At 32.1% G+C, this 26,597-nt stretch overlaps 1 protein-coding gene, 1 long non-coding RNA gene and 1 pseudogene across 8 annotated transcripts in view; 2 read left to right on the top strand and 1 right to left on the bottom strand.

Moving 5' to 3' along the window:
- Positions 1–26,597, bottom strand: part of LOC145245893 (uncharacterized) — a 321,405-nt gene that overhangs the window by 151,711 nt on the left and 143,097 nt on the right. For all 7 annotated transcript variants that reach the window (XM_080107620.1, XM_080107621.1, XM_080107622.1 and 4 more), the window contains exons 3-5: positions 22,519–22,680; positions 9,904–9,975; positions 1,108–1,212 (exon numbers count right to left, since the gene is read on the bottom strand). In XM_080107620.1, coding sequence (XP_079963746.1) covers positions 1,108–1,212; positions 9,904–9,975; positions 22,519–22,680 — 339 coding nt within the window. The remainder of the gene's footprint in view (positions 1–1,107; positions 1,213–9,903; positions 9,976–22,518; positions 22,681–26,597) is intronic.
- The window catches only part of LOC145245895 (uncharacterized), a 67,695-nt gene that overhangs the window by 28,946 nt on the left and 12,152 nt on the right, over positions 1–26,597 (top strand). The window contains exon 2 of the long non-coding RNA XR_013863044.1: positions 7,252–7,310. This is a non-coding gene — a long non-coding RNA (uncharacterized LOC145245895). The remainder of the gene's footprint in view (positions 1–7,251; positions 7,311–26,597) is intronic.
- Positions 22,089–22,206, top strand: LOC145246369 (5S ribosomal RNA; annotated as a pseudogene).

Genomic DNA, 26,597 nt, shown 5'->3' with positions numbered 1-26,597 from the left:
GTGGGGGCAACTTAAATCAAAGATGAGAGGTGAAAACTTGGCCTTACATTCAATGCAGTTTATTATTAGTAAAATCACTAAAAATTGTAAATTTTGATTTTCTTAGTTTTAAATAAAATTATTCGATCGATTTATGTAATTTTTGGAATATGATATCATTCTGTATCGAGTACGCGCACCATACAGACTTTTCAGTATTTTCTGTACTTTTAATTGCCGCCATAAGTGCCAATCTGAATAAGCACCCAAAAACAACTGCAATATTAAAAAGACTTCAATTTTATGTATAAAGTCAAACGAATGTTTTAATCTTATTTCAGTGGCTACTATATATTATTCTATATCTATGTTCCAGTTTATATTATCTGTGAATATTAGGCCGAGAAGTTTGAATGTGGACTCTCAGATAAGGCACTATCAGTCATGCCAATTCATCATTGGTTTAAAACAGGGGTGTGCACACTTCAGCAATTCATGATCTACTTCTAAAATGATCAAGTCAAAATGATCTACCACGTAGAATATAACTAATTCAAATTTTTAATGCCTTTATTTAAAAATATGAAAATTCTTTTAAGATTCATAAATGTTGCCGTACCTTGCAAAATTATAAGAATCCAATTGATCTGGTTTTTAAATTTTCAAATGAATATGAACGAATTTTGTTTTGTTTTTTTGTCCGAATTTAAAATTTACATTTTTTTTTAATTTTCGAATTAACATGAACAAATTTCGTTTTAGACTGATTCAAGATCAGCATATTTTATTTGAGAACAACCACTCATTTTTTCTATCTTTCAAATATAAAATTTTTGGTAGTTTCAGTGGAACGTGAACTCATTACCAGCAGAACCAACAAAAATGAAACAAATTAATGCGTTTCGTTAGAATTAAAAAATCTATATCAAAATTTTAGAACAAAATGAATGAAAATGCCTGACAAAACAAATCGAATATGCCTTTGCGATCGATCGGTATATCGCGGTCAATGTATCGGACATACCTGGTTTTAAATCTTTTCTCAATGGGGGGGGGGGAGAGGGAAATAAAAAATGGTTTGGTTTCTTTTCGATTTTTGAAAGGAAATTAAACATTAATTGAACTTACTTCATCCCACAGGTCCAACTGTTCTTCATTTGATCCGTTATCCAATGGTAGGGATGAAACAGAAACTTCCGAGTCTACAGAACATGCATCATCATCGTTTGCAGTCTGAAATTGGAAATAAAACATAAGAAATTCATAAATAAATAAAAAGTTTGCATATAGGTATTTATTTCTGACATTATATTATAAAAATAATTTAAACAAACAAACAATAAAATACAAATTATACAACACTAGCGTGTAGCTGTAAAATACGCTTAAATATGATATTTTAATTTGTTCAAATTTTGTATATATTAATTATTATACAGTCATGATTTCAAAAGTAAAAAAGAAAAAAAAATAGATAAGTATTTGGGTTCTATCAGTTAAAATCGAAACAGAAATGGTAGCATTCAAAGATGGTGTCATTACCACTGTCTCAACATGACATGCATATGAACTGATTAAAAATTAAAAATAAACTAAGATGAATGTACAAAATGTATAACGATTTTTTTTTTCAATTTTCACCCCTTAAAAACTATTTTTACCAGCTAAACGCCCATGAAAGAATGGTCCGTAAAAAATCAAATCATTAATAAATTAATGCTGCTCTGTGACTTTTGGTTTTGAAGGAGATGGAGTTTGAAAATAGATAGACAGACAGACAGGCATATAACCTTGTATATATTAGTCCAGCTGGCAGCCTGTTGTTCCCTGGTCGTACAATACACTTAAAAATAAAAAATAAACATTACACACTTACCCTTGATCCTTCCATCCATATATATATATATATATATATATATATATATATATATATATATATATATATATATATATGTGTGTGTACCGGTGTTGCCCGGTCATACAATACGCTTAAACAAGATATTTTAATTTATGTAGAGTGTGTATGCATTATAAAATCAATACTCTATTGATCATTATATATTATGAGGAATAATTTGCCCTGTGAACAAATTCAAAAATTTTCTAACTGATAATGTCATTTACTAAATTCTGTCTGTGTTTATTTACAGTATCAGGTCAGCTAATATTTTGGCTTGATGATGAATGCCCTGGAAAAGTCACTTCTGATTAATGTTTACTTTTAAAATATCCAAACAAAGAAATGATTTGCGGCAATTTTAAATGGTATCTCTTCTTTTATCGTAAATTGAACTCATTAATAAGAAATAAAATGGTGAGGTAAACCTGAACTTGAACAGGGGATCATTCAATCTGTAGTCGAATGCTCTACCATTAAGCTATATCTCAAGATTATAATAAATCTGTTTTTTTTTTTTAAAGAAATGATTTACTGAAATTTTATTATCTCCCTTGCTCGTGTAATGTAAAATATTCCCCTGTAAAAATTTTTCTTTGTATCAATAAGAGAGAAAAGCTATTTTTATGATTGGATTTTTTCGCGCTTTGATACTTCTCGGATGAATTTCTGTACAAAATATATCTAAGAACACTGCCAGACATATAAATTAGCTTTGTGCGAAATTTGCAAAAGATGGGCTCAGTTGTTTTGGAACCAGTCGTTTGGGCTATATTTAGTTTTATACAAATGTAGTAATGATGTAGTGTTGTATAAACACCTTCAAATTGCAATATGTTGTATAGTGGGTGTTTATATATTCTATAACTCAAAACGTGCATGTGTGTTAAACAAGTGTACTTAAAATGTATATTTCACATAGCGTGTATATATATGACCCACAGTGTCTCCTTAAACATATACATGCTATGGCAGTATCAGCTAGTGGCGTGTATATAATCATTGCAATGTACGTACAAAATACACTGCCGTCGTCTTATCAATGTAAGTGCGCCAAAAAAGTCAACTTTGTATGTGTTGTGTGTGTGTGTGTATATATATATATATATATATATATATATATATATATATATATATATATATACACACACACACACTTGTAAACGTTTTCTTTATTTTTTAAATTTTTTATTTCCATACTTTGTGGACCAGGCGCGAACGCAGACCCTACAATTTTAATGAACCACCGTTCTGCCAGATCAAACATACCCATTCCTGTGTCTCGATACATCTTCTATCATTATATATAATCAGTTTTTTAAAATAGTCAACCATATAGGAGCCTATTTGTGACCAGACACACACAGACATTCAGCTTTATATATATATATATGAAAGCTCCTGAATTGATGCATAAATGTTTTTATTGTTCATCTATATGCAAAATGGTCTATCAAAATGCGCCAAATTTTTTTTTGATTTCTAATTCAAAATTTTATACATTGAACTGTGGAAGAAAATCCATTTGCTTCCCTACTTGGATTATCTTCTACTCTTCACTGCATAAAATGTGGAGTTATGTTTAATAAAGCTTATTTTTGCCAATTGAATATTATTGAAAGAATCAACCAAAAATTGTTCAGCTTTAATGTTTCCATCCTCATTTCTACTTTTCTGTTTGCTTGCATATCCACTATTCTATAAAACTAATTTATATATATATATAAATGGTGATAATTGCAACGTCTTGTCAGACGAGTGCCACTCCCTAAGTCACTGAAAGCCTATGTGTCTGAAGATGATTATGTCTGAGGAAGTATCTGTACAAAGATGTCATTACAGATTTCTTGCTGCTTTGTACAACAGCTAAGTTTCTCTCTCGGTTCAAAATGTTGAGATCCATCAACAAGTAAGAGCAAGATAGCCAGCAACAAGTCAAACTGCAGACCAGCTTAATGCGGTTACTGGTTTTCCGCTTCATAGTTTTTTTTAAATCAAAGATTTGCTTCTCCTAGATGGGTTGCCTTCTCCACGGCTTACAGGAGCACTCTCCATCCCAAATGCTATTCAGTCCATGTCTGGGATTTAGGTTGCTGGGCACCAGAGCATATTCCACACACTGGTGGGTCATGCATGTCGCAGCTGATCGGCCTAAGCTTCTCTGGAGGTTTCTGTAAAGGTTACCTTCTCCTTAGCCTTTGGTCAAAGAACCCTGGCTCACAATGCAGTGGGGTTTCAGTTATATGGCGCCGGACACACGCAGTTCAACAGAGACTCAATGATGAATAAATAAAAACAAACTCAACATATTGGATGCTCCTTCAGTTTGGAATTTGCAAAGACACTGTAACTCTCTCTCTCTCTCTCTCTCTATATATATATATATAGAAAGAATAACAGTATACCTACATTCCAAGATCCAAATATTTATTTTTCATGCAAAACAGCTCCTCCAACATGTTAAAATTTTGGTACATTTTTACAGATCCGTTTCATCATGCAGAAACAATCAGTTATTATTATGTTAATACTGACTCTTTCCATGCATATACTCCTCCGAAAAATTAGAAATTATTTGCTTAGAAAGAAAAAAATGCATGATAATATAATGTCAAAAAAAAGAAAGAAAATTCATAGAACTCAATATTGTGTGTTTGTTCCAGCAGCTATCTTGATTCATATTTATTATCTCATTATTATATATTTACATATATTATTATATTATTATTATTATATCTTTACATATCAAGTTTATATATGCTCTGTTGTCATATTTAACCTACATTAAGCATCTACGCAAAAAGCATTGGTATACAGAAAGGGTGAAATATAATTGAAAAAACTTATTTTACCAAAAAAACATATATATATATATATATATATATATATATATATATATGTATGTATATATATATATTGTTTTTATTCAATTTAAGTAAACGAAGTTACATTTAGTTACAACAATAGAACTACTGTTTTGATCAATGTATTGATATCATCAGGTAATTCATACCTCCAGGTGGCTTGGCGATAAGTCTTTAAACCTTTAATGTATGTATATATATATATATATATATATATATATATATATATATATATATATATATATATATAGGCACTGATGAAGCCTCCTTAAGAAAATTGTGTCTGTAACATTAGGAGAAAACTTTAAAATCACTTTTTTCGAGACTTGAAGCCTGACCCACAACTAAATCAAAATTAAGAAAAAGACAGTAAAAGTGCAAACTAGACAAGAAGTCATTCTTTGATGAAAGAGAAAAGTCATCTAACTCCTCCTACCACCTTTATGAGTCTTTTGAAGTTTCAGCCTTCATAGCAAAATTAATATTTTTTAGTTTTCAGAAAAAACTGTCATAAGAGGGAAAAGAAAGGCAAGCCAAGATAAGACAAGAAGAGAAAAAAGAGAAAACAAACAACAAGAAAAAAAGAGAAAAATGAAAGAAAGAGAAATAAAATTCAGCAAAATAGCGATGAAAAAAAAAAAAAAATGGTAAGGCCCTGGCAATTTGGCAGAAATCACTTCTTAATAAAAAAATAAAATAAAATAAAGCGGATGAGAAGCTCTAATGATTTGGACAGAAACTTCTGGGTTAAAAAAAGCGAACAACTCCCATTATCATTGATAGTTCAGTATTATTAGACTAGGATAACATTCAGAAGGGATGGAGAAATTTTTTTTTGAGGCTCTTTGGATGATCCATTTGATTGATATTGGAGTATAGTGTGAATTGGAGATGTTTGCATAGCAAATTAAGATGTGCAGGTCAAAGCATGTCATAAAATACAGAAGCAGCAGCAGCAGCAGCAGCAGCAGCAGCGGGGAGGTAACGGTAACTAAGTGATTAACGACATGAACTAACAACTTCAGTTTGGCAAGTTCGAATCCAGTTCATTCCACACAAAAACTTTCACTTATGGGTGTTGGCAACCTTCACTTCGTCCTTCCTGTAAGTACTCAGTGTCTTTCTATAAAAAATTCTAACAAGAAAGATATTCGGAAAACAAATGCCAACAATAGTCATCCGATCCGTATGAAAAAATAAATACCAAGCAGTACTACATGAAATAAGATATTCATTAATAAAATTAAAGAAAGTCCATTTGTTTTTGCCAAAAGAAACAAAACAAAAGTTGAGGAAATTAAAGTACAAATTTCAAACGGCCCATTTTTTTGGCAGCAGCACCAGAATTACAGAGGTGGAACCTGCACTTTTCTCTTCCCTGCAACCTCTTTCCCACAGAAAAGACGTTGCAAACCTGTCTCTGCTCTATCGATATTTTCATGGCACATGCTAATCTGACCATAAATCTATGACCCCCCCCTTTGCCAAACTTTCACAAAAAACACCCGACTAGCTACAACCACTATCAATAATTTTCCCCACAATCTCTATCTGTATCTAAATCTAAATGCAGATTCCATGAACAAAGCTTCTTTCCTAGAACTGCCTGCCTGTGGTATTCTGTTTCACTAGCCTGCTTTCCAGCTGAGTACAATATAGTCATCTCCAAGTTTCTGTTGTGTATTCCCCTTAAATAATCAAATTATACCCAAATTTCAACCACTAATGATTATTACACTGTTGTACCAATGACAACTGTACACTCATTAACCCATATCCTTGAGCAGCTTTTGGGCCTTTATAAGTGGTGACTCTCATAAAAAAAAAGAAGCCAGAGTTGTTTTTTTTTTTTGTTGTTGTTTTGAAAACCCACTCTGGGGTTGAGAATTGGATCTTTTGGCAATTGGACATCTCACCTTCGAGATAGGGAGTCAGGTTAATAACAAGTTGCAGGAATTGGACTTAGTGATGTTTTTTTTTTTTTAAACATAGTCAGAAGTTGACTGTTTTTAGTCAACTCCCCACCTTTGAAATTATTAAGCTAAGAATGTTGGAGGCTTGAATTCAGGAGTTGAAATCAAAGCAAGCCTCAGTAATAAGCTTTAAAGGCTGTAGATGTTCTTTAAACAGATAACCCCCCCCCCCAAAAAAAAACCCCTGCAATTTCTGAAAATTTCAATGCTTGCCAAGTGAGGGAGAGTTACTTACCTTGGCAAGAAGCCAGACTGCAAAACGGTGGGATAGGGAAGTACATTCAGGTGAACATTTTGTATGTGTTTTCACCTGAGTAATTTTATACAAAAAAAAAAAAAAAAAAAAGGGGGAGAAAAAAAAATAACCAAAAAAGTAAAATTGAAGTTTTCTCAACATGCATTTTTGTTTGTTTCTTTATTACTTATTTTTAAATAAGTCCTGTTTTTGCATGACAGTTTAACTACCTACTCATTTTTGGTTCCGGTTTTTACAATATTTTCCATTTCCTTAACATTTCTTTTTGTCCTTTTCTTTCAGAAAAAGAGGTTATATTCTCGAAATATCAAAGACTTCTACCATCTTGGTTATCTCAAACAGTAAGTCTATTTTACTGCTTTGTACCTATGATTGATGTGGAAAACAAATGGATACATGAAGATATAAAAAAAAACTCTACAAGACCCTCTTCGTTTTTCTCAGTTGCCCATCATTGTCCATACATCATTTTAACATCTAGTTCCCTGTATTTTTATAGTCTTCTTATACTCTTCCACATTTATTTACCAGCAATGTTTCAAGCAAACTACCTTTCAATCTTATTCTTGTTTTATGTTTATAATGTAAACTTTGTATTTTTGATCTACATGGTTTCCGTTACTATTTGTTTTATTTTTGGTAGTTTTGTTTTATGGCATATCAACCCTTTTCAGGTTATTTAATGCCGAATCTGGTGATTTTGAAGAACGATTTTTTTAATATAGTGTATTTGTTTTTTAAGTCGTATTCTATTTAACTCATAGTTGGGACCCTAACAGGTACTACCACTCCAGGTCAGAGTGGACCTGAGAGCAATGGCAATTAAAGGGTGGCTTCACACTCCCTAAGGCCTGCAAGCTGGGGCCTCACCATCGGATATAGTTTAAGGTCATATCCAGGACCCCGTTACTATTTGGAAAAAATATTACAAAATATATAGATTAAATAAAAAAAAAAATATATATATAAAATTTTTAAAAAATTATACTTTGTATCTGGAGGATAGTCTGTTTCTGTTTATTTCTTTATCCAGTGTTGGATATTTATATTTTAATATAACTATTATTCAATTGATTGTGAGTTTGAATATAATTTTGAATGATCCGTTTTTTTTTGTTTTTTTTTTCCTTGGAGAAATATCTAAAGGAATTTTGTTGGGGGTCTTACTTTTGCTAGTTGTACCTCATATTTTCAACTTCTTACCATATTTTCTTCTTCTTATATTTTATGCTCCAATCATCTTAATATATGTCAACGCCTTAACAAGAAAGATACTTTACTAACATTTGGAATTATTCTTTATGGATCTTCTTATTTGGGAAATTTACCTGGATTTCACTTTTCATTCAATTTTAAATTTAAAAGCTACTAACATAATAAAGTTTCTTAGTTTTGATCAACTTCCACTGATATGAACTCATCACCATCCTAATTATTTGGACTACTGTTCTCATCTTAAGTGTAATTTTCACAATGTTGTCATTGATGTAACCTCCAACAGGTTTATCTTGTTGAACTCTGGAATCTTTCTGCCGAACTCGGGAACCTGCATGGAACTTCTCTAAGTTAGACGAGATACATCTGAAGAAGGCTGCAGATTACATCGATCGAAACATTGTAAAAATACAGCGTTGAATGATAAAATTGTCGCCCTAGAAAAGACGACATGATTCCATTTCCGTCTGATGAAAACGGTTTTCTTTTGTTGTTGCAGACCATCTACTAGTTGGCTAGTTGTGTACAAAAGTGATAGGAGCCTTTGGTCATACCTGAAAGTGACACAATATCCAACGAGCAAGATTGGAGATGCGTCGCTATATAACGCATGTTCTCTATTAATCCAAGTTATGACAACAGAACCATCGCCAGCACCCTCAAAATGTATCGCTGGATTGCCAAAAATAACAAGGACGTGCCCAGGGTGATGAAAACAAAGTTTCCGCCCATGGATATGGTCTTTGGTGTGGTCTCAAGTGAGCGCCACATCATGCCATCTCACATCTTTGAAGTCGGCTTGAAAGTCAATATCAAAGTGCACCTGGAGGTGCTGAAGAGTGTGATGATCTCCTGGTGCAATCAGGTGGCTGCTGGCAGACTCTGGGTGTGGCAGCAGGACTCAGCGCCGGCCAACAAGTTCAAACAGACTCAGGCTTGACTTCAGAAGGAGTGCTACAACTTTGTACTTTTCTCTCATTGCGCCACCATCTTCCGCTGACTTGAACTTGCTGGTCTACTTTGTTTGTTCATATGTTGAAAACATCACTAGTATGACCTTCATCAAGGCGGTGATTGAGGCTGAAGGAGGCTACATGGAATAGATGTCAGCTCAACTATATAATCTAGTTACCTAAATTGATTTTTCCACAAAAATTTTTTAAATAAAGCTGTAGTGCTGTTTTCTTTAGAGCGACACTTTTTTCTTTCCACTCTGTAACACTCAAGATGAGAACAGTAGTTCGAATAATCCAAATAATATGAATTATCAATCCTCATCTCAAAAATTCAGAAACATATCATCATCATCATCATTCACAGGAAAGTTAAATTGGTGCTTATGCATTTTATGACTTGCGATTTCTAGAAAGTTACTCGAGTTCACCCAGCAGTTGACGTCAATAACTGGAAAAGACTGATCGCAATGTTAGGAACAAATGCACTATCAGTTTTTTCCTAATAAGAATCTAAGCAGGCAACTTTTTCATAAATTCGAAGAAAAAAACAGTTAATTTTAATCGTGTAAATTGTAAATGTTTATTTTTTGCATAGCATTTTAAAAATTGAGAAACGCTCGTTCAACCATTCCTGATAATTTTCGTCAGCTGCTGAGCAAACCCAACTTCACTTTTGGGAAATCACGGGTTGTACAATGCATAGGTACCGCTACACTAATATGCAAGGACAGACTTAGTAAAATAAAACAAATAGAATGCATACCCGTTCAAGTGATCTTCGCAACCTTCTCTTCATTTTTCTGTGTTGGATAAGTTCAATTCTTCTATCTTTTTCCTGCAAAAAAAAAAAAAAGAAAATGTAAGAAATCTTTTTTGTATAAAAAATGAATATATCATTTTTTATTTAAGAGAAAAAAATCAAGGTATTTATTAAATATATTTTAAATATTAACATTTTTTATGGGCAAGCAAGTCTAAAGGAGACTCTTAGTTTCTTTTCATAAAAGTTATTTTTTTTTTTTTTGCTCCATATAATTAATCAGTGATTTGAGTGTCCAAGGACAAAAAAAATCTGAAATCAAGATTACACCCCCACCCCTCAATTTCTCAACCTATGGGGTCAAGGTGTTCACACATCTATGAAAATAAAACAGTAGATGTATGTATGTGTTTTCAATCTTTATAGTGTAAATTTCTTCTATTTTACTTGGAAGAAATAAATATTTAATTTTAATCATGCAGGTTGGGCTTTGTTGTGTGCAAATATTTAACCTATTAAACTACCGGTCACATAACAATGAAATTAACAGGAAATGGTAATTATACAGCAAGGATGGTTTATAATGAGTAAAATCTTTGTTTGGATGGATGAATTACATGTATAGAAATATATTGGCAAATTGAAATGCAAAATGTTCATTTCAACTTGCCAAAATATTTCTATTACTTGTGTGCATGTGCAAATTCATTCATAGCTTGAAATGATTTTATTTTAAACTTTTCTTATCTATATGTTGATAGCTCAAACAGTAGGGAATGCAACTGGAGCGTTAAATGTTTTGGTTTTAATTCTAGCTGATGGCACCCAAGTCTTTTTTTTATTTTTTTTTTTACTTTTAAAATCAGTACTATAAATTAGGTACAATATAATATTCAATAGGGAACTGGCTCTGTAATAATAAATACGAAATGAATTAAAATATATTTAAGCACATTTTATAACCGAGCAAAGTCAGAGACCTCTTGCTAGTAATCACCTAAAAAAACTGAAATATTATTTTGAGGAAGGTTGATTTAGCAAAGGGGGTTAATCAATCATACCTTTTTTTTTCATACTGAAAGTATCAACTGATATGTTTTCAAAACTGGTTAGTTGTATTTTTAACAGCATTTTTAACCCTATTAAGTCATTTAATTGGTTATATTTAAGGTGTTACTCATCATAGATTTTTATGTGTACAGTAACATTGGCTCATATGGGTTTTGGGGTTTGTATTACTGTACACATAGATTCGAAAAAGTTGTCAAAAAACATATATAACAAATAAATGTTATCAAGGGCAAGATAAGTTACTTTTCTGCCAAACTGGATATATTTTTTGTGTTTTTATTCAATGTAACATATTTATTCAGCTCGAAAAACATACAGTGTTTACCGATGTATTCGAAAATTCAAGATGGCGTCTCACACCCTCTTTAACACCGTAAGTTTGGGAAAAGGTGTTATAAATAATAAACTATACAAAATACTATTAAAAACCTGCTGAATATATGTCAACCTATGTCACGGTAACATATATTGAGCAAGTTTTTAACAGTATTTTATTCGGTTTTTTATTTATAACACCTTTTCCCAAACTTACCGTGTTAAAGAAAGAATCAGACGCCATCTTGAATGTTCCAATACATCGGTAAATACTGTATGCTTTTCGAGCTGAATAAACATGTTACATTGAATAAAAACACGAAAAATATATCCAGTTTGGTAGAAAAGTAACTTATCTTGCCTTTAATAACATTTATTTGTTATATATTTGTTTTTTGACAACTTTTTTGAATCTATGTGTACAGTAATACAAACCCGGGTTTTGTTTCTTTTTAAACCATATAGTGGTAGAAAGATTTGAGGTGGGTAAAAAGATTTTTGTGTATTTCAAATTTTATTGTAAAATCATGCGACTTTCAGAAAATTGGATAAATTGTCTACAGGAACTTTGTTAAAAAAAGACCCTTCAATATTGTCTATTTTTGTAATAGTTTGTGTTTTTATAAGGAGACAGGAAGCCATTCGTTGAAATCACCAAAATCATCACCTTTCATATTAATGAATAGTTTGAAGTCTAGCAAAAATCAATATTTTCAAAGGAGGAGAACAAGGCAAGCCAACTGTAATGGAGAGAGGAAGAGAGAGAGAAAAAAATGGAAAAGAGAAAGAAAAATGTGAGTAAAAGAGAGAAAAAAAAGGGGAAATAAAATTGAGCTAAATGGATGAAAAAATAAGGACATAAAGCTCTAACGATTTGGCCTTTTCTTTCAAAAAAGTAAAAATCCACTAAAACTTACATCCATCATTGCTCCAAACTTTCATGTAGCTGCCTACCTCCTCCAATCACTATACCATTGCTAAAAATAACACAGATTAGTACGGAGTGCTTCCATATAAACATGACCCATCATATATGGTGTTGTATGTTAAAATAAGTTTATTTTCAATTTTTTATCTTAAATAAGACGTTTGCTTTTAAAAATTAAATTGACAATAATATATATATATAGTTTTTTTTTTTTTTTGATGCATCAAATTTTATATTGACAACTCTATTTACTGTAATTGCAGATTTGGCAACTATCAGTTATTTTTAGTGCAGTTTGGTTTGGCAATTCATCATAAAGAAACTGACACCTGAAGAGCACTTGCAAATTGCAAATGATACCGTCAGTTTGTTGAGAGAAGCATTTGATGAACGAATAATTTTATAAAATGAACTTGTCAACTTTCCACCTCATTCGTGCGATTTGAACGTCAACGGGATTATTTTAGTTGGGGGTATGTAAAGTCCCATGTCTAAGCTGATAAACAAGACAAGATATAACACTTGGAAGATAACATTTGATGCGTCATTGCCGAAATAGTCTAATTTAATGTGTAGAATCAGGCCATATGCCCGAAATTGTATCTAAATTATAAATGCCAAAAATTAATCTTTGGAATAAACCACATATTTGTATGATGAAAATATTTTTCTGTGATTTCAATTGAGATTTGGCTACCTCTAAAAACACTGTTTAGGCTATGTTTCCTGTTTACGCCATATATGTGTGACTGATGTGTGACCGCAGGGGCCATATGCCCGAAATAGTATTTAAATTATAAATGCCAAAAATTAATCTTTGGAATAAACCACATTTGTATAATGAAAATATTTTTATGTGATTTATTTAAAGTTCGGCGTCTCTAAAAAGCCATTACACAATATTACACAAAATTCATAATGATTGTTTAGTTAATTTTGGAATGAATCATATATATATATATATATATATATATATATATATATATATATATATATATATATATATAAATAGGAGCAAGTAGTTAATAAAACATGTTAAAAAACACTTTGAAAAAGAGTTAAAAATACATTTAATTTAAAAAGGAAACACTAAATAAGTGGATAGTCCTTAATCCGCAGAGTTTTGAAGAAATACTTTCTTTCTCATCAGAGGGTAGGATTTAGCAAAATGCAGGATCGGATTTTGCTTGCAAAAGTATTTGATGAAACTACAAGTAAGTCATAGATCTTACTTGCTAACAAAAAGTGAAGCAGAGGGAATAGAGTGAAGAAAAAAGTGATTTCACATGAATTTTATTTTACATACATACATACATACATACATACATACATACACACACACTAACAGGCAGTCTGGCATTGCCCAGTCGAAAAATATGCTTAAATATTATATTTTAATTCATGTAGATTACATATTTATTATTATAGAACCAATTCTTATGCCAGAACCTTTTCATCTTAAATTTTCCACAATTATGCAGAATGTAAAAACTATGCATAAATAGAATTCAGCATAATAGTGAAATAAAACTAATCATCTAATAAGAAACCATAAAAAAATGAATTAGTAATTAATTAACGCTCGTTTTTTAAATGAATAATTAGTTAACCTTCATGTACTTGTTCGCATATCCATGACTGAGTATATTAAGTTAATTCTAATAATTTTTAAACATAAAAAGTAAGCTTCTAATGTAAGAGGGAGAGAGAGAGAGAGAGTGAGAAAAGAAAACCTCAACTTTACAAGTATATATATTAGTGTTGGGACGATTAATCTGAATCGGAAATAACAATTCTATAGTTAAATAATTAGAGATTTTTACGGAATCGGAATCTGTAATTGTATCGGAATTGTCCCATCATTTTTTATATATATATATATATATATATATATATATATATATATATATATATATATATATATATATATATAGTCTTGGAAGTTTCTTTAAAGCTTTTAAAACTATAAAAAAAAAAGTCTTTTGTTCGAAAATTATTTTGTCAGTAAGTCAATTTACTGCATCGCTGAATCGTTTTACTTACATAAACAAACAATAGTACCAATGTTCTTAAAAATATCAGTTGTTTATCATGAAACACTGATTCGGGGATATATATATATATATATATAAATAAAGAGTTTATCTGTAAAAATCCACGGTTATGGGTTAAGAATGTGTATTCTTTACTTTAATTCTTGTTTGAATATTTGATGAATTAGTAAATATAGTAATTTATTTTCACCATCAATTTTGTTGTTTTCAATTGCTCTATACATTATATTGAGCTTTTTTTGTATGGATCAGTTCTAATATAAAGATTTTTAATTTTTTTTTAAGTGTGTGTGTGTGTGTGTGTGTGTGAGAGGGCTGAGAACATGAAATAAAAATTTCAGACAAAATGGAATATATATAAACTTGTCTGGGACTATTCGGTGAATGCTTGGGGTATTTATTTTCAGAGAAGCAAAAATGGTAATCTATCTGCTGCCAAGAGAGCCTACCATTCTCTCTATCCAAGATTTTGCTTGGCAGATTGAATCATTTACTCTCATTTCTCCTAAAAATAAAAAATAATAATAAACACAAAAAATACATACTGATGCTAACAGTTCTCATTAGACGCATTCCACCTCCCCCAAACTTTTTTTTTTTTTTTACGTATCCTTATTTGCAGCCGGCAGTTTGGCTGCATCATCCCACACAACTCCTCCTCCTCCTCCTCCTCCCCTCTCTCTCTTCACCAACAAAATGACTTCACGTAACAACTAGATGGTGTTAAGTTAAGAAGCGTTTCAGTTTTCTCTGATGAGTATACCTCCCCCCCCCCTCCTACTCATCTTCCTTCCTATCCACACACTTTCTTATTCCAACTTATGGGAGGTGACATTTGGTAAAATGGATAACCATATGGACTTGTAAGCATTTGGTACTGCAAGAAGTACAATGGAATTACAGATAGACAGAGAGGGTAACCAGCTTGTGTGCAAGACAATGGAAATAGATTAGAATAGAGACAGATGTAAACTCTGATGTGGAGAAAGTATATCTGGATGGTGAGGCTATTGATGCTGTGTTTCTGAATCTTTTTTTTTTTTTTTTTTTTTTTTAGATAAGGATTGGTAAATTGTTTTATTTGGATATTCTTATCTTGAATGTTATTCTCATAACCGATGGTGTAACGGATAAAGTACTAGGTAAAATTTAGTTCTTAATGATACTCATCTGGAGGTTGAAGGTTCAATCAGTGTGAGCGATACTAAGAATACGATTTTCTTTTTTTTTTTTTTACAAAGGAGCAACACTTATCAAGGCCTGAAGACCACTCAAGGATAAGGATTAATAAATGTAAGTAAATGTATAGTAATGGTGTAGATTGGGTGGAATTTGGACTACTTAAGCGGGCAGCTCAACAAGAATGTGTTTACATTGAACTTGAAGGCTACCATATTGTAAACGGCTGGGAAGCAGACCAGTGGAACAATGTTCCACGTGCAGGCAGTTCTAAAAAAGAAGCTTTGTTCATGGAATCTGTGTTTAGATTTAGGTACAGATAGAGAGTGGAGGAAATTGTTGATAGTGGTTGTAGGTCGAGTGTTTTTTGTGAAAGTTTGGCAAAGAAGGGGACAATAGATTGGAGCTCAGACAAGCACTTATGAAAATAACAATAGAGCAAAAACAGGCAAGCAATGTCTTTTCTGTGGGAAAGAGGTTGCAAGGAAGAGAAAAGGGCATCACCTATCAAGTTTCGAAACCAGTTTTGAACTCTATCAAGACAAGATAGGTCGCACTGAGCAGCTCCTGCCCAGAGGAGACAATAGTACTCCAGTTTAGGATGTACTTGGCTCTTATACAGATAGAAAATTGCAATTGATGGCATGGTTGATGGAACGAGAGCATGCTATACCCATAAATTAAATAAGGGTTATATTTGAAATTGTATGCAAATTACCTAGTTCAACAGAAAGATTTGAGTTCAATAAGATACACCTAAAGAAAGTCAAGGGTTACATCGTCCGAAATGTTTTGAGAATAACACTCAAGATGAGAACAGCACAAATTATTAAGGTTGTTCAGAAATGAACAAATTTTTTAAAAAGTTTTTTTTCATCCTAAACAAGGCAAAGAACCACTAAGTCGTGAGGGGCTACTATTTGGGATCAGATTTGCAGGGATAATATTAAGGGAGTTGGCCAGCGAGATGTCTTTACATTACACTTAAATTTCTGCATGTCAGTACAATCAGGGAAACTGGAGCTCGGGAGGGAATTCCAAAGTGCAAAACTAAGAAGGTTTTACGTCATCTAGGATCTCTACAAGTGTAAGGATGGTATTTTTCTGCTTATCAGGTTTGTCGAGGGTATTGTCGTTGAGGGGGTACTAGTGCTTTGAGTTCATCAGAGCATGCCATTGAAATACTTGTAAGACAGGCACAAGGATGCTATATTTCGGCAATGGGACAGAGGTTGGAGTTTAGTTGATAGTGCAGGACCCATCAGGTTGGCGACTCTTTTCTGAACTCTGTCTAGTAGCAAGAGAATAGTGGCAGACACACTAGCCCAAATGTGGCAAAAATACTCCATGCATGGGAGAAAAGAGGCCTTGTAGAGATACAGGATACTCTCAGGTGCGAGTAGCCTTTTAGCACGGTAGAGAGAGACCACCTTGCTTGCAGCAGCCTTGACAATTACCTCAATGTATTTGTTCCAATTCATGTTATCTGTGAATGTTAATCCTAGGAGTTTGAGGGAAGTATTTTCAGGCAGTGTATCATTAGCCATGGCAATCAGTGATTGAGAAGGTTTATTGTACAGTAAATGACCAAGTTCTCTCCGATTCTCTCTCCTCTGATCTTGAGCACGTGGTACAATGGGGAAAGGAGTGGCTGGTTACTTTTAATGCATCTAAAACCAAGCTTCTCTCTTTACATCATCAACGTTCTGATCCACATCTGGCATCAACTGAAATGAATGGCCCTCGTCTTCAAGAGGCCTCAAGTTTTGACAAGCTTCTGGGCTTGACCTTTACTCCTGATCTTAAATGGAACAGGTACATCAAATCTGTTGCCAAGGCCGCTGGAAAAATTGTGGGATCCTTCTATCAACCCAGTAGATATCTCACTGCTGATGCCATTCTCTATCCATATAAGAGCCAGGTACGTCCAAGGATGGAATACTGTTGCCACATCTGGGCAGGAGCTGCTAGAAAGGACTTGTCCTGCCTTGATAGAGTGCAAAATAGACTTTGTAGCCTCGTAGGAGATGTCCTTTTCTCTTCCCTGCAACCTCTATCTCACAGAAGAGATGTTGCGAGTTTGTCTCTGCTGTATCGTTATTTTCATGGAAAGTGTTCGACTGAGCTCGAGTCTATGGTCCCCCCTCGCCAAACTTTCACAAGAAACACTCGTTTAGCTGAAAACAGTATCAATAATTCCCCCACTCTTTATCTGTGCCTAAACCTAAACGTAGATTCCATGAACAAAGCTTCTTTCTTAGAGCTGCATGCCTGTGGAATTGTCTTCAGTTTTCCTGCTTTCCAGCTGACTACAATATGGTTGTCTTCAAGTCTAACGTAAACAAGTTCTTGATTAGCCGTTCCACTTGTTAACAAATTTACCGAATTTCCATTTACTAATGATTACTATTCTTTGTTCATGGAATCTATGTTTAGGTTTTGGCACAGATAAAGAGTGAGGAAAATCATTGATAGTGGTTTCAGCTAGACAAGTATTTTTTATGAAAGTCAGGCTAAGAGGGAACCATAGGTTGGAGTTCAGACGTCATGAAAATAATGATAAAGCAGAGACAGGCTCGCAACGTCTCTTCTGTGGAAAATAGGTTGCAGGGAAGAGAAAATGGCATCCCTCACTAAGCTACAAAGTTTTGTTTCATTTAATCCTTTTAAGACTTTCAATCGTAGGTGTGCCCCTTTTCTTTCTGAGATTCTCATGGATGACTCTGTTCTTGATGAGAAATTGACTTTAAAACTTATTGTCTTTTTGTTTTGTTTTTTTCATCAAATCTTTCTTGGAGTTCATATATATTAAATTCATTGCTCTTTCTGTTTTTGAATAAAATCAGTTCCCTAAAATGCTCTAAATACTTTTTCACAACCATCTCTACAAATCTACTATCAAACCATGTATGGAGTATTGTTGCCATATTTGGGCTGATGAATCTCTGTCGCATGTGAGAGTTCTTGATATGGTGCATAAACGTATCTGTACTTTGATTGATCCACCTCCCACACTTTCTCCTTTGCAACCTCTATCTCAGATTCGTAATGTTATTAGTAGTGTTGGGACGATTAATTGGAATCGGAAAAATCGGAATATTTGAGGGTATCGGAATTGGTATTGGAAAAAGTTGTACCAATTTTCCGATGCCAAAATGATTCTTTTGTCTTTTTTTTTTTTATTTAATTTTGTTTAAAACAAAATCTTTCATTGTTGTTAATAATGATAAAACAATAAATATTTATTGATTTTAAATTACCAGTTAAGCTAAAATCGATAGATCGTCCCCCACAAGTATATTTTCACATTTCGGAATATATCTGCACATTTAACATGTATGCTTCTACGGCAATCCTAGAAAAATACAGTTATATAGTTGAAAATTTAGAGATTTATAAAGAATCGGAATCGGTAATTTAGTGCGGAATCTGTAATTGTATCGGAATCGGGAAAAATATTGGAATCGTCCTATCACTAGTTATTAGTAAAAAAGGTTTCCTTCAGTCTTGACAGACTATGGATACCAACTGTAAGGATGCCTGTGCATGAAATTTGTGTGGCAAGAGTTGCGCAATCCCCAACTTCTCCTGAGTCAACATTGTTGAATACCAGTGGCAAGTGGAGGTTCAGGACAACTGGAAACAATGCAGAGATAAGCGGAAAGCACATACAGCGCCTAGAATTCCCAAAATGGTCACCCATTTGGTACTAACCAGGCTCAAGGTTGCTTAACTTCGGTGATCTAACGAGAACTGGTGTGTCAATGTGATATGCTGTATATGTTATTAGTAGAGCTATGACAACAGCATATTCTTTTCATTGTTTTGACTCAAGTATATATCCGACACAGTTAATTAACCGAGAACCACATCACTCTATATAAAAGCATATAAGATAGCAACAGATACTCACTCAATGAAAAGAATATGCTGTTGTCCTAACCCTAGTTATTAGTCTGTTTCTTTTTTTTTTTTTTTATAAATACTATTATGGCACATGTTCTCTAGAACTGACTGATCTATTCCCTGCTTCCTTTGTTCCAGCTTGTTTGACTTGTTGGTCTAGTGGTGCCCATCAATTCACTATTTTCATACCTATTCTCTAGTAACTTCTTTCCAAGAATTTCAGGCTTATAGAACTCTTCCTGATGACTGTTTTTCTACTACTTATAGTGTTGGTCTTTTCAAGTCGATAGATATCTCTTGTCTTTGCGATAATCATCTTGCCTTCTTGTTAGCTCCTTACATCAAGTGGCTTCAAGCCTTGTCTGGAGTGATTAAAAAAAAAAAAAAATAAAAAAAACACCCTGAAAACTGTGTGATGAGAAATTAACAGTGAAACTTTTCACCTACACTTCAAACGTGGAATTGATGAAATCCAGTGAAAGGAAGATGTTTGATTTTTTTTCTTTTCCAAGAATTCCTTAATTACTATATTTTTGGCAGCAAATAGATCAATGCAAATTTAAAAAAAAAATTTTTTTTTTTGGTCATCTTCACCTCTAACAAAGCATATCGCCACTTGGACGTAAGGGGCTGCTATTTGGGACCATACCTAGAAGAAATTAACAAGATGTTGGTTTACGTTACATTTAAACTTCTGCATATTAGTACAGTCAGGAAAGCATGTATCAGGAAGGGAATTCCAAAGTCTAGTTGTTCACGAGAAAAGTATTAGAGTGGAAAGCTATCTGGCATTTAGGAACCTCAACCGTGAAGGGATGCGATTTTGTTGCTAAGCGGGTTTGTTGGAGATATATATATCAAGGGGGCACATCAGGGCACATTCTATTAAAATATTTGTAAAACAGGCACAGAGATGCAAGATTGCAGCGATGGGACAGGAGTTGGAGCTTAGTTGACAAAGTGAGGCCTATTAGATTGAAGGCTCTTTTTTGAACCCTATTCAAGAGGGAGAGACGGGTGGTTGATGCAGCAGCCCAGATGTGGCAACAATATTCCAGGCATGGATGAATGGTGGCTTTGTAGAGGTACAGGACACTCTCAGGTGTGAGTAGTCTTCTAGCTCGATAGAGGGAGTCCACCTTCATTTGCAATGTCCTCAATGTATTTGTTCCAGTTCATATTGCCTGTGAATGTTAAGCTGTGGAGTTTGAAGGAAGGATTCTCAGGTATTATTTGTCATGGATATCAGTGGTTGGAGAGGCGTCTTGTAATTGTTAAAGGTGAACAACTTAGTCTTACTACTAATTGATTTAAGGCCCCGTTCCACTATGGTCTGAAGGTCATTTTTTAACGATTCTGCCATTGTCTTAGATTTGTATACGTCCGTTCTTCCCTCATACATGTTATAGTGTTGTATCATTAACAAATATACCCATCTCCGATACAATACTATCAGGAAGGTCATCAATGAATATTAAGAATATCAGGAAATAACTGAACTTGAGTTTGCGCACATTCACTACATGTGTCATGATCAGCTGCTCGTTTTCTCCATCCTAATTCAAGACTTCATTTCAATGCAGATTATAGCATCAATCATGTCGTGTTGGTCACTATTGTAAACAAACAGATTTTTCTACCAAATAAAATTATAACCGAGTTTTAAAACAAATAACAACGTTTTAACTTTTTAAGTTTAAAATGACATTTGATTTTTCTGGGTGTTTTTTTTTTTTTTATTCTTTTATTTTCACCCCAAACAAGACACAGTGCCACTTTGAAGTAGGGGACTACTATTGGGGGACATAATTTGCAGGGGGTATTATGAAGGGAGATGAGTAGAAAGATGTCTGTTCACATTACACTCGGAACTTCTGCATGTCAGTACAGTTGGGAAAGCAGAATCCCGGAAGTGAGTTCCAAAGTCTACCAGTTCTGGGAAAGAAACTATTGGAGTAGAAGGCTTTCTTACACCTAGGGATCTCTACTGTGTAGGGGTGGGATTTAGCTGCTTGTCTGGTTTGTCAGGGGTATTCACGTCGAGGGGGTACAAGTGTTTGTAGCTCGTCAGAGCATTCACCATTAAAATATTTGTAGAACAAGCAGAGGGATGCAATATTTCGTCGATGGGACAGAGGCTGAAGCTTAGATGTCAATTCAGGTCCTATTAGGTTGGCGACTTTTTTTTAAATGAAAGACTTACAATAAGAATGGTAGTCATTTCTAACTGAATAAAAACAATATCTTAGCTTAAAATCCTGTGTTCATAAGTCTGAACAAAAATGAAAAAAAAAAAAAAAAAAATCACTACTTAAAAAACAAGCAGCCCTTAAGATTAGCATCGAGAGATCCACCTGTCTCTGAGACTCAACAGAAACCAAAAAACTCCTCTTGCTTATCACTCGAGATCAGATACTAATCTGTGGACATAACATCTGACTGACTATGATATCTATTAGTTGGTTATTTATCTTTCTCCTATGGCAAGAAGATGTGACACAAAGGTCGAAGAGTGGGATTAAAAAGAAAAAAATGCCCGAGCAGCGTCATCTGCATTTCCTAATAAGGGTGCCTCAGGCAATGAGCGATAAAATAACCCCTTATCAAAGAGAGAAGGCAAATTCTTGAATCGAACAGACCTCCTAGAACTGTACAGTACCTGCAACATATTGCATTCAACAAGTAAAAAACCATTTGTTGGCTTGTTCTCGCTTATAAGAGGCGGTTACTTTTCCATATACGGTATAATCACGTTGACACACCGGTTCTCGTTAGATCACCAAAGTTAAGCAATGTTGAGCTTAGACAGTACTAAAATGGGTGACCATTTGGGAATTCCAGGTGCTGTACATGCTCTCCGCTTATTTCAGCATCGTTTCCAGTCATCTAGCACTTTTCCTTGCCACTGGACTCAGGCAGTGCTGATTCAGGAGAGGTGTGGTTTTGGGCTTGCACAACTCTTACCTCACAATTACATGCGCAGCTACCCTCGCAGGGAGTGTCCATTGTTTCTTGAGACTTAACGAAAGCATCATAGTTTTCCAAGTGGAGAAACCAAATTCTGGATAGTCAAGCCCCAAGTCAGATATTTTCCCCCATCACAGGTCCGTCGTTTACAATACACGTGCATTGCATGATTGCTGAACATGGTTGAAAAGTACTTACGGAACATGTTTGTCGGAGTGCTGCAATGGTTTTGTACTGTTCTGAAACCTTCTGTTGTAAACTTCGTATTTGAGCGAGAGCGCTGGAATTCTCTTTGTCTGCTCTCCGAATCAAGTGACTAAAACTTTTGCTGCCTTTAATTTGTTGGTCAGGATGTTCTTTCTGAAATTCATGAATAAAAGACAAAATTAAATCAACAAACAAACAAACTATTTTTTTTTTTTTTTTTTTTTTTGCTAATAAACTCCAAGTACAAATTCTGGTCTTCCATATAATTGTACTGTTTTGTGTTGTGTTTTTATTAATTTAGGTTTTCCATATAATTGTACTGTTTTGTGTTGTGTTTTTATTAATTTAGGTCTTCCATATAATTGTACTATTTTGTGTTATGTTTTTATTAATTTAGGTCTTCCATATAATTGTACTGTTTTGTGTTGTGTTTTTATTAATTTAGGTCTTCCATATAATTGTACTGTTTTGTGTTGTGTTTTTATTAATTTAGGTCTTCCATATAATTGTACTGTTTTGTGTTGTGTTTTTATTAATTTAGGTCTTCCATATAATTGTACTGTTTTGTGTTGTGTTTTTATTAATTTAGGTCTTCCATATAATTGTACTGTTTTGTGTTGTGTTTTTATTAATTTAGGTCTTCCATATAATTGTACTGTTTTGTGTTGTGTTTTTATTAATTTAGGTCTTCCATATAATTGTACTGTTTTGTGTTGTGTTTTTATTAATTTAGGTCTTCCATATAATTGTACTGTTTTGTGTTGTGTTTTTATTAATTTAGGTCTTCCATATAATTGTACTGTTTTGTGTTGTGTTTTTATTAATTTAGGTAACTACTTGTCAAGACCAAGACTACATCATAAAAATAGACACTAAGGAAATGAAAATGCCTGCTGAGAGATGTGGAACACTATGAAAGTATTAATATTAATCGATGGTATGAACTATTTGATTATTTATGGGGCAGTCCATGACAAGAATTTGTTAGCATTGGACTATGACGAAGTTGTAATCAGAAATAAATACTGTTTTTTTTTTTGTGTTAATAAACCCAAACCATAAATGATTTTTCTTTTTGATCTTCCATATAATTATATATATATAGTATTAATATTATTCTGTATAATTATATATATATATATATAATATTAATATTATTCCGTATAATTATATATATATATATATATATAATATTAATATTATTCCGTATAATTATATATATATATATTAATTTTATTCTGTATAATTACATATATATAATATTAATTTTATTCTGTACAATTATATATATATATAATATTAATATTATACTGTATAATTAATTCTGTATAATTATATATATAATATTAATATCATTCGGTATAATTATATATATAATATTAATATCATTCGGTATAATTATATATTTATATTAATATCATTCGGTATAATTATATATATAATATTAATATCATTCTGTATAATTATATATATAATATTACTATTATTATGTATAATTATATATATAATATTAATATTATGTATAATTATATATATAATATTATTCTGTATAATTATATATATAATATTATTCTGTATAATTATATATATAATATTATTCTGTATAATTATATATATAATATTAATATTATTCCATATAATTATATATATAATATTAATATTATTCTGTATAATTATATATATAATATTAATATTATTCCATATAATTATATATATAATATTAATATTATTCTGTATAATTATATATATAATATTAATATTATTCTTTATAATTATATATATAATATTATTCTGTATAATTATATATATAATATTATTCTGTATAATTATATATATAATATTATTCTGTATAATTATACATATAATATTAATCTGTATAATTATATAATATTAATTTTATTCTGTATAATTATATATACAATATTAATATTATACTGTATTTGTACAAATAGAATATCAGAAAGAATGTTATCATAGTGAAATAAATATTACATAAAGGCATAGGAGATTGTTAGGGATGAATTGCAGCAGCCTCTGTTTAGCTTAATTGCCATAAATATATTTTCAATACTTTATATATATATTAGCAGGTCGCTCGGCGTTGCCTTGTCGTAAGATACACTTAAATATATTTTAATCCATGCATATTACATATTAATTATTATAGAGACAATTATCTGTTGATTACTATGTTGAACGTAATAGTGAGATCAAAACTATATATATGTATATGACTTGTGTGCCATAAGTTAGAATCGAAACCAAAACATACAACTCTCCACCCTCATTCCCTAGCCTCTGAGCCACGGTCGTGGCTAAACGAATTTAGCACAAGTTCACTTTAACTCGCCAGAAGTATTTTTTTTTAATTTTGGATTTTTAGAATTGTTATACTAGCCAAAGGTGAGATAATCCAAAATCGATACTTGTTTAAAAAAATAATTCTTAAATAAATAGCAAAACATTCTAAAATAACTATTACAATTCTTAAGATTTATTTTTATTTAATTAAAGACATTTCTATCACCACCAAAAAATTTAAAAAATATATAAAAAGATACATTTTCATTCAGTTCATAATATAATTATTAATGCAATATAAAAATATTTATTTTGAAAAATAAAATGTTGATTAAGTCCAAAAATTCAGTACACAAAGTTAAGACGCCGGAAGTGGGTAAGGTTTACCTAAATATGGAAATGAAAGTCACTAAGCATGAAACGAAATACAAAACCTTATGGAAACACTTCTTGTTTTATCATGAAACAATAAAAAACAATAAACTTTTATTTTCTACATTTCCATAAATATTTTTTTTAATATTTAATATATTCTATATGGAAATAATTAAAAATTTTATCACATAATTTTGTCATAAATAATATATCAAAACAAAGTAGCTAATAAAAAAGTTTCTGACATTATGACAAAATTTTGTGATAAAACTTCTGAAAGACAAATATATTATTTCAAAAAGACACCATTTATAGGAATGTAAACAATAAAAATTCCCATTATTTTTTTTTCATGACAAGTGTTAAAACAAATAAAAAACTTCATAGAAATGTAAAAAATGAAAGTTTATTACCTTTTATTTTTTCATGATAGAACAAGAAGTATTAAAACTAAAATAATTTTTTGAAATAAATTATTTCCATATAGTTTTGTATTTCGTTTCATGTTTAGTGACTTCCGTTCCATTGCATAATTAGGTAAATCAAGCCCACTTTTTAATTTTGAGTTTTTTTTTTAAATTTAATTTTTTTAACTTAACCAAAATGTTACATTTTATTTGTAAATTTTCAATATAATTTATTTCGAAATATTGTTGCTTTATATATAAATTTTTTAACAATTTTAATTAAATTCAATAAATGCTTCATTATTTAATATTTCCTGAAAAGAAAAACAAACAAAAAAAAATACTTCCGGTGAGTTAAAGTGCAATTGTCCCTGAGTTTTGGTTATTAATGTTTTACAGTGGGTAGAAGAGAGGTTAAACACCTACCGTGAAAATAAACCAATACAAGTTTTCAATACTTCTGTTTGAATTGAATACTTACATTAAATTCAACACTGTTCATTTTATACTGGCTACCATAGGTAACTCCATTGAGCAAGCCAAGCCGTTAACTAAACTCCTCTTAGGACCCATTGAAACAGGTTCATAACAAATTAGACAATGCGCTAATCCCTTTAGCTGGCCTTCAATTATTATTTATGATGAGATCTTATTCTTTATTGGATTATCCGATGGAGATTATCACCGGTAGGTGGATCACAGTAAACAGGATAAGCGTAAAATAATCATTCGAAATAAGCAAATATAACTTGCATAGACAATAAAAGCAATCTCCATCTTTTTTTTTTTTTTTTTTTTAACATAAAGTAGTTTGTATAGAAACTAGCAGAACCTGTGCCTCGGCGTTGTCCAGGCGAAATAGAAACGAACGATTGTTGCCGAAAAACAACCTCTGCATTATTCTAGTGCATATACGACTAGTTTCTCACTTTTAGACAGAGTCCAAAAATGTCATGAATCTTATAGGTCCTGCACTATCGGTCAAGC

This window comes from Euprymna scolopes, chromosome 23 (assembly GCF_053919585.1).
Source record: "Euprymna scolopes isolate OS-2025 chromosome 23, ASM5391958v1, whole genome shotgun sequence".
Lineage (NCBI taxonomy): Eukaryota > Metazoa > Mollusca > Cephalopoda > Sepiida > Sepiolidae > Euprymna > Euprymna scolopes.
The sequence above is the reverse complement of the archived record's forward strand: the minus strand, read 5'-3'. Positions and strand labels throughout refer to the sequence as shown.